The sequence below is a fragment of the Moschus berezovskii genome, chromosome 6 (genome assembly GCF_049115385.1).
Source record: "Moschus berezovskii isolate FMDL1 chromosome 6, NW_MosBer_1.0, whole genome shotgun sequence".
Taxonomy (NCBI): Eukaryota; Metazoa; Chordata; class Mammalia; order Artiodactyla; family Moschidae; genus Moschus; species Moschus berezovskii.
Window position 1 is genome coordinate 63,006,275 of NC_142465.1, and position 9,919 is coordinate 63,016,193.

At 39.9% G+C, this 9,919-nt stretch overlaps 1 protein-coding gene across 1 annotated transcript; it reads right to left on the minus strand.

The window, feature by feature from the left end:
• Nucleotides 1-5,235: 5,235 nt before the first annotated feature.
• On the minus strand, nt 5,236-6,258 carry LOC129536508 (olfactory receptor 6C2-like). The gene has a single exon (XM_055395468.2). The coding sequence runs from the start codon at nt 6,178-6,180 to the stop codon at nt 5,236-5,238; it is 945 nt and encodes a 314-aa protein (XP_055251443.2). The 5' UTR covers nt 6,181-6,258.
• Nucleotides 6,259-9,919: the final 3,661 nt, after the last annotated feature.

Consider the following 9,919-nt stretch of genomic DNA (forward strand, 5'->3'; position numbering starts at 1 on the left):
CCACTTGCTCTCTGCTCCATAGCTTCCTTACTTGGACTTCAGATTGTCAACGTTTACCTATCTGATTATGTGAAGTTGAACTCATGTGATCTTAGTTAGCTTTTTCCATGATTGTTAGTGTAGGTGAAGAATTTTCTATAGCAACATTTGCCATTTATATTTCTCTTTTCTGAAGTCCTTTTTCCAGTCTCTTGCTCACTTCTTTTTCACTGGGCTATCTGTCTTTCCTCTATTGATATCTTGGAATTCTTTGTATATTCTGAACTTAAATACTTTTTGGATTATATGAGTTGCAGACATCTTACTATTTTTTGCTCTGTTAATGATTTTCATTTGTGAACAGAATCTTAATTTTAATGCAGTCAAATTTATCAATTTTTTGTTGTACCTAAGTTAAGAAAAATTTTCCTTAACCCACTGCCATGAAAATATTCTTCTATATAATCTTCTTTAATTTTTTGACTTTCAGGTTTATGTCTATAGTTCATTTGGAATTGATCTCTTTTGTAATTGATATCCAATTTCATTTTTTCCCATATAGACATCAAATATTCCCAGAGTTGTCTGCTGTTAAGATTGTCCTTTTCCATTTTAATGATAACTTTATCATAAATTAAGAGTTCACATATATACGAGTCAGTTTCTAAGTTCAGTTATTTTCCATTGGTTTATTTGTCTATTCCTACAACAATAATCGGAGAAGGCAATGGTGAGCCACTCCAGTACTCTTCCCTAGAAAATCCCATGGATGGAGGAGCCTGGTAGGCTGCAGTCCGTGGGGTCACTAAGGGTCGGACACGACTGAGCGACTTCACTTTCACTTTTCACTTTCACACATTGGAGAAGGAAATGGCAACCCACTCCAGTGTTCTTGCCTGGAGAATCCCGGGGACGGGGGACCCTGGTGGGCTTCTGTCTATGGGGTCAAGCAGAGTCGGACACGACTGAAGTGACGCAGCAGCAGCAGCAGCACAACAATAATATGCTGTCTTAATTAACTACGGCTTCCCTGATAGCTCAGCTGGTAAGGAATCTGCCCAAAATGCTGGAGACCTGGGTTCAGTCCCTGGGTTGGGAAGATCCCCTGAAGAAGGGAAAGGCTACCCACTCCAGTATTCTGGTCTGGAGAATTCCATGGACTGGGTCGCAAAGAGTTGGACATGACTGAGCAACTTTCACTTTTTCACTTTAGAATAATTAGTGTTCTCTGTTAATTTCATTTTGTTATCCTTCTTAAGAGTGTGTCATTATTTTTTATCCTTTGTAACTCAGCAGAAATTTTGCCTATCAAGTATTACAAAAAAATCTACGAAATCCTTACTGAGATTGCACTATACCTATAGTAAACTTGTGAAAATTGGTATCTTTAAAATGTTTTGTTTTCTAGCCCATAAATATGGTACAGCCATTTATTTGAATCTTTAAAATGTCTACAAATAGAATGATATATTTTCTCCAATAAATCTTGCATATATTCATTTATCACTATTTGATTTGTAAATGGTGTCTTATTTTAGTTTCATATTCTACTGGTTTGTTTTTGGCATATAGATAATACAACTGATTTTTGTATGTTGATGTTATATACAGTAATTTTAAATTGAAACTAAAGTATGAAATATAATACTATTTTATTTTTGATTTTAAAATATTTATTTCTATTAATTTTATTCTTGAATGTACACTGAGGTATTCTAGATCAGAGGCAGATTTCTTATTATTTACCTCTCAGTTCAGTTCAGTCACTCAGTCGTGTCCGACTCTTTGTGACCCCATGAACCACAGCATGCCAGGCCTCCCCATCCATCACCAACTCCCGGAGTTTACTCAAACTCATGCCCACTGAGTCGGTGATGCCATCCAACCATCTCATCCTCTGTCGTCCCCTTCTCCTCCTGCCTTCAATCTTTCCCAGCATCAAGGTCTTTTCAAATGAGTCAGCTCTTCACAACAGGTGGCCAAAGTATTGGCGTTTCAGCTTCAACATCAGTCCTTCCAATGTATATTCAGGACTGATATCCTTTAGGGTGGACTGGTTGGATCTCCTTGCAGTCTGAGGGACTCTGAAGAGTCTTCTCCAACACCACAGTTCAAAAGCATCAATTCTTTGGTGCTCAGCTTTCTTTCTACTCCAACTCTCACATTCATACATGACTACTGGAAAAACCATAGCCTTGACTAGACAAATCTTTGTTGGCAAAGTAATGTCTCTGCTTTTTAATATGCTGTCTAGGTTGGTCATAACTTTTCTTCCAAGGAGTAAGTATCTTTTAATTTCATGGCTTCAGTCACCATCTGCAGTGATTTTGGAGCTCCCAAAGATAAAGTCTGGCACTGTTTCCACTGTTTCTCCATCTATTTCCCACGAAGTGACAGGAACAGATGCCATGATCTTAGTTTTCTGAATGTTGAGCTTTAATCCAACTTTTTCACTCTCCTCTTTCATGTTCATCAAGAGGCTCTTTAGTTCTTTTTCACTTTCTGCCATAAGGGTGATGTCATCTGCATATCTGAGATTATTGCTATTTCTCCCAGCAGTCTTGATTCCAGCTTGTGCTTCATCCAGCCCAGTGTTTCTCATGATGTACTCTGCATATAAGTAGTAAGCAGGGTGACAACACACAGCCTTGATGTACTCCTTTTCCTATGTGGAACAATTCTGTTGTTCCATGTCCAGTTCTAACTGTTGCTTCCTGACCTGCTTATTTACATCTCAGTAAATAAATAATCCAGTGGTCAGGTATGGATATGAGAGTTGGACTGTGAAGAAAGCTGATCGCTGAAGAATTGATGCTTTTGAACTGTGGTGCTGGAGAAGACTATTGAGAGTCCCTTGGACTGCAAGGAGATCCAACCAGTCCATTCTAAAGGAGATCAGTCCTGGGTGTTCATTGGAAGGACTGATGCTAAAGCTGAAACTCCAATACTTTGGCCATCTCATGTGACGAGTTGACTCACTGGAAAAGACTCTGATGCTGGGAGGGATTGCGGGGAAGGAGGAGAAGGGGACGACAGAGAATGAGAAGGCTGGATGGCATCACCGACTCGATGGACATAAGTTTTAGTGAACTCCAGGAGTTGTTGATGGACAGGGAGGCCTGGTGTGCTGTGATTCGTGGGGTCGCAAAGAGTCATACAGGACTGAGCGACTAAACTGAACTGAACTGAAATAAATAATGGGATTTCCTAGTGTTTCAGAAGTAAAGAATCCTCCTGCAATGCAGAAGACTCCAGTTTGATCCCTGAGTTGAGGAGATCCCCTGGAGAAGGAAATGGCAACCCACTCCAGTATTCTTGCCTGGGAAATCTCATGGACAGAGGAGACTCGCAGGCTACAGTCCCTGGGGTCACAAAGAGTTGGGACATGCCTGAGTGACTAACATTTTCAACATTTGGTGAGTAGCTGTGTAATCATCTGATCTTAAGAAAGTGCATCTGATTCAACCTTTATTAGCCCACAGGACAGAGGAACCTGGTGGGCTACAGTCCTTGGGGTCTCAAAGAGTTAGACGTGACTGAGCGACTAACACAAATAAATAATAAGTACATTAGATCTCCTAACCCTAAATCTAATCACTGAGGTGACATGATGACAGCCAAGTCAGATATCCTGTGTGAGCAATTCTAAACCCACAGGCAATGCATGCGTGCTAAGTCGCTTCATTCGTGTCTGAGTCCGTGTGACCCCATGGACTGTAGCCTTCCAGGCTCCTCTGTCCATGGGATTTTCCAGGCAAGAATAGTGGAGTGGGTTTCCATGCCCTCCTCCTGGGGAATCTTCCCAACCCAGGGATCGAACTTGCATCTCCTCTATCTTCAGCATTGGCAGGTGGGTTCTTTACCACTAGCGCCACCTGGGAAGCCCATAGGCAATAAATGAGGAGAAATAATTCTCTGCTTATAAAGGAAAAGGAGGCAGCTGTCTGCTCCCTTCCAGAAAGGGTCTTCTCTTTAGCCATTTGCTAGGTAAATAAAATGTCTCCAGGAGTCAGATAGATCCATGCAGGTCTTAGCTTTTACAATTTAGAGATGGCAGCCAAGTTCCTGAGTTTCCTTCTTCCTTGATGTGTAAAATAATTAGGGAAACAATTCTAGTCTTCCTGGAACCTTGGTGTTTAACCTAAAGACAGTCTTTGGCTGTAACAATTTGGCTTACTAGGGGAGATAAAAATTTATTGTTATTTTTTTGTATCAGGGCAATTAACTAGCTAAATGGCTGTAGATCTAATTCTTAAGGCAGGAGAAGAGTTGGGAATTGGCATTCCCAACTGCCAATTAGCATTCCCAAATGCCAACCAAAAGAGTTGACATTTTACAGGAACCATAAAAAATCCAGGGAAAATTCATACTCCCACATTTATCTGAATTCTCTTCTAGACTCATATATCAACCTTTCATTCTCTAATGTTTCTTGAGGAATGGAACTTTCTTAATTGTAAAATAGTTCAGTTTACCATACTTTAAAAAAAGTTATTTTTTTAGGCTTTTAAAAAATGATTAATGCTTTCTGTTTTTAGTTTAAAAAATATTCTTTAGCCACATGGAACTCTTTTCAATATTCTGTAATAACATAAATGGGAAAAGAATTAGAAAAGATTAGAAAAAAATAGATACATATATATGTATAACTGGTGGAGAAGGAAATAGCAACACACTCCACTCGAGTCGGACATGACTAAGCAGCTAAAACAACAACAACAGCGTATGTATAACTGAATCACTTTGCTGTATACCTGAAACTAACACAACATTGTTAATCAACTATACTCCAATATATAAAAAAAATTCTTTACCCCAAGATCATGGAAATATTCTAATTTTCATCTAGAAGGTTTATTATTTTTCTTTTCACATTTTTAAGATTAAAGTCTGATCATCTATTAAGAAAAAAAGCCTTCAGTTCAGTTCAATTCAGTTCAGTCGCTCAGTCGTGTCCGACTCTTTGAGACCCCATGAATCACAGCACGCCAGGCCTCCCTGTCCATCACCAACTCCCGGAGTTCACTCAAACTCATGTCCATCGAGTTGGTGATGCCATCCAGCCATCTCATTCTCTGTTGTCCCCTTCTCCTCCTTCCCCCAATCCCTCTCAGCATCAGAGTCTTTTCCAGTGAGTCAACTCTTTGCATGAGGTGGCCAAAGTATTGGAGTTTCAGCTTTAGCATCAGTCATTAGAGAAAAATAAAATGAATACCAAGGAATACTTTTACAATTAGTTTTTTTTGTACTCAGTAATCATTTTAGTTTTTTGAAATAGAATGCAACCCTTTTGATCATGTCTTTGAAAGCTTGTACCACTTGCTTGTTCCTCAAAGTATAAATGAAAGGATTCATTATGGGGGCAATTGAAGTCTTTAGCACTGACACTACCTTATTCATAGCAACTGCTTCTTTTGCATGTGGTTTGATGCAGATGAAAATGCAGGTTCCATAAGTGATGGAAACCACAATTATATGGGAAGAACATGTAGAAAAAGCCTTTTTCCTTTGCTGGTCAGAAGGGAATCTGAGAATGGTCCTGATGATGTATGTATAGGACATGATGACACACACCAAGGTGAAAATGAGCATCAGCACAGTCAGGACCAAGAAGAATCGCTCTAGGAACTCTGTGTCTGAGCAATTAATCTTCAGGATGGGAGCAGCATCACAGTCAAAGTGATCTATGATATTAGAGTCATAAAACTCAAGCTCAAAGCCCAAGCTAAATGGTGGGATGACGATGATTAGAGCAATCATGTAACAGCCAATGAGGAGCTTGATGCAGACCATGTTGTTCATAATGGTTGTGTAATGCAAGGGTTTGCAGATGGCCACATACCTGTCATAGCACATGGCCGTCAGGAGGAAAAACTCAGTTACACTCAGGATAACATAAAAAAATAATTGAGTGGCACATGCATTGTAGGTAACAGTATTATCCCTAGATGCCAATGTGTAGAGGAATCTGGGAATGCAGACAGTTGTGAATGACACTTCCAAGATGGAGAAATTCCGGAGGAAAAAATACATGGGTGTTTTGAGGTGAGGATCTACCAAAGTGAGAATGATGATGATCATGTTCCCAACAACACTTAAAATATAGGTTAGAAACAAAAAGATGAACAGCAGAATCTGTAGATTTGGGTCATTGGTTAGTCCCACAAGGATGAATGTTGTTAATGCTGTATAATTTTTCATCCCTGATTCCTGACTGTGGTTGTGTCTGTGTGTTAAAATGAAAGAGAGAAATTAGATCAGAGAACTAGACTGTTACATGAGTTAGCAGAAGAATGACATGAAATTCCTAGCTAATGTTAACTTAGTTACATAAGCCAAAGTTTTATTTTATTTTATTTCTTGTGAATCAAGAACGCTATTTTATTTACCTGTTAATAAAGAATGCTATTGGAGCAGTGGTTTATTAATCATTATTGCTACTGGATTCTCACTGCTTAGCATTATACTGGATACTAGTCAGAAGGTTCCACTTAAAGATTCTTATTACTATATCAATGTAGTATTAATTCAATAGTAAAGGAATTATTTTGTTAACAACCTAATGGAAAAGAAGGTAGACTTTATTATCAGTGTTAATGAACAGAAAAACACTGTCATAAAAATATGCATGGTTTGTAATTTCCTGACAATAAAACCTCAAGCTGTGCTGTCATCTTGGTTCTATGTGGGATACAGGGGTGACTACAGTCAATGTTGTGAAGTTAAATTTTTTCTCCTCTCCACCTCTACTTCCTTGCTTGTGATGATAATCCACATTCTCCTCTAAGGTGCCTCCCATCTCTCTGCTCTCTTCCCTTTTAAACCGCATGGAAGTACGCTCATATGTCTATTCGAAAGAATCAGAGTAATTTTCAAAACCTTACATAAGATCCATTTCTCTGTTTACAGTCACTCACTGGAGTTCCATAACCCTTGGAATAAAAGTCAGACTCCTTATTCTGGTTTATAAGATATTTCATGATCTCATTGCTGTGAAATGCTCCTAATTTATCTCTAGCTTAGCTGTTTGGGTCTCCTGTTCCTTGAAGATGCCAAATTCTTTTCCATCCCCCACCTTTTGCAGTTTTCTCTCTTCTAGAAATGCTCTGCTTGCATTCTCGTGTGCCTGTATCTTATTTTTCAGGTGCCAACTTAAACATCAGTTCAGTTCAGTCACTCAGTCGTGTCTGACTCTCCGCGACCCCATGAATCACAGCACGCCAGGCCTCCCTGTCCATTACCAACTCCCGGAGTTCACTCAAACTCATGTCCACAGAGTTGGTGATGCCATCCAGCCATCTCATTCTCCGTCGTCCCCTTCTTCTCCTGCCCCCAACCTTTCCCAGCATCTTAAACATAATCCCCTCAAAGATGCATTTCTGAGGATCCTATCTGTGTTGTTTCTACCTCCAATGTTGCAAGCACATTCTGTTTATTTCTTTTATTATCCATTTACTTTTTACTTTCATGCTCTACTCGATAGCAAGTTCCATGAGGACACAGATGGATTTATTTGTAAACCACTGTAAACCCAGGGCTAGATTTTTTCCTGGCATGTAGCAGATATGCAATACAAATTTACTGAGTGAATGAGGCTGGGCATTTTGTCCTTGATAATTGATTGACTAGTTTCGTTTAAAGTGTAATTGAAAAGTTACATCATTCATTTATATTTTAGGTTTTAATCTTCACTTAAGGATCTCAGTGTATTGAGGCAATTCTAGAAATCAGAAAGATAAATGATCAATTTTAGTCATCATCTCCCATGATTACACTAAACTATGTCATCTGTACCTACGATTGAATAAGAATCTTTAAAGTTACTTGGGGTTAAGAGTGGTGTCTTGAAGGAAGGACTGCAGAGGGAGAAGGAGGTGGCCTGGTGGTAAGGTTTTCACTTTGTTCATCTCTTTGCCTCATTTTCTCAGAAGGAACTTGGCTGAGGAGAATTGTCACCCAGTCCTAGGTCTCCTCTGAGAGAGCCCATCTGGGTTAATTATAAGACATAGGGATGGGACTTCCCTGGTGGCCCAGCAGGAGGATATGGGACTTCCTTGGTGGCCAAGATAGGGGATATGGGTTCGAACCCTGGTTCAGGAACTAAGATCCCACATGCTGCAGGCAACCAAGCCTGTATACCACAACTGCTCAGCCTGCACTCTAGAGCCCGCAAGCCACAACTGCTGAAGCCCATAGGCTCTACAGCCCGTGCTCCACAACCAAGAGAAGCCATGCAACAAGAAACCCACACACCACAACTAGAGAATAGTCTCTGCTCAGCACAACTAGAGAAAGCCCACCCTCAGCAATGAAGACCCAGAGGAGCTTAAAAAAAAAAGAGGTAGGGGTTAAGAGTGGAAGTTCTGGAATAAAATAGAGACCAGGGCTTGATACTTGGGTTCACACACGGTCATGAAACTTTGGAAAGTTCAGTAATGGGCTCTGTTTCCTGGTCTGTGACATGCAAATAATAATTGTATGTTTTTCATGGGTTAGTATAAAGATTAAATACATTAATTCTTCCAGGCTCTTAGCATCCTGCCTGGCATAGAATAGATATCAAATACATTCTATTCACTCTATTTCTTCTTTCAGGACCTATTGCCTCTCCCTGTGTTCACATACTGTCTCACACTTTCCCCCACCTTATCCCTAGATTTACCTCTCACCTCTTACTGTATTCTGTATACATACTTTAAGTTTGCTTCTATCTTTAAGATTAAATACAAAATTATAAGGTCCTCGTAAGTTCCACAAATGTAATATTCATTGATAAGTCTGTTTACACGGAAGTAATTCAACTATATACACTGTAACTTGTGACTTATTCTCTCTGAATCTCATACATTCATCATCTACACTGTTTAGACTTTCTAATGTAATTTCCTGCCCAAGTCTCTTAATTCAAGCTTTGTTCCTTGGGATATGCACTTCCTTTCAGTAATTGCAGCTTTCATATTCTCTCCTTGTCCTAGGGGCCTCTTGTTTAATCTCATTGCACTTGAGAACTCCCCATTGATCACCGAAGAATCGATGCTTTTGAACTGTGGTGTTGGAGAAGACTCTTGAGAGTCCCTTATACTGCAAGGAGATCCAACCAGTCCATTCTAAAGGAGATCAATCCTGGATGTTCATTGGAGGGACTGATGCTAAAGCTGAAACTGCAATACTTTGGCCACCTCATGCGATGAGTTGACTCACTGGAAAAGACTCTGATGCTGGGAAAGGTTGGGGGCGGGAGGAGAAGGGGACGACAGAGAATGAGATGGCTGGATGGCATCACCGACTCTGTGGACCTGAGTTTGAGTGTACTCCGGGAGTTGGTGATGGACAGGGAGGCCTGGCGTGCTGTGATTCATGGGGTCGCGGAGAGTCGGACACGACTGAGCGACTGAACTGAACTGAACTGAACTGAATTTATAAGAAATCTCTTTTATAACCTCTACATGTTGCCTTATCTCTTTCTCTTTGAACTAGTGCAAAGAAACAAGAGAAAAAAAGAAAACAAACCTTAGTCAAATGGATGTCAGGTTACAGTAAATGAAATGGTCAAGGACTTAAGAGAGCTACATAAATTGAGATACAAATCACCTTAATAATTATTTTGGCCAACCCTCTAATTTCAAAGATAGAAATCAGAGGGTCAGCAGTCACCAGACTCACTGGGAGCAAAGTCTAAGGAAGAATCTGTTTTCTAAATCTGATTTCTATGCTTTTTTTGCACTGTGCCAAAACTAGGAGAGAATTTCAAGCTTTTTTTTTGGTTTCCCTGATTTCCACTCAACCGTTAGGAAGTTTGCCACTTCTAATGTGTGTGTGTGTGTTTTAATCTTCCAAGGGAACTCAGTCCATTTTAGCTGATTCCTCAGTCTCTATATTACTTCAGGGAACACTTACCATCAGCGCTGTAGGAGGAAATAAATTCACCTAGGCTGAGCAA

Bases quoted from the DNA above. Each gene is read 5' to 3' on its own strand.
- LOC129536508 (XM_055395468.2), bottom strand. From the start codon at position 6,180: ATGAAAAATTATACAGCATTAACAACATTCATCCTTGTGGGACTAACC.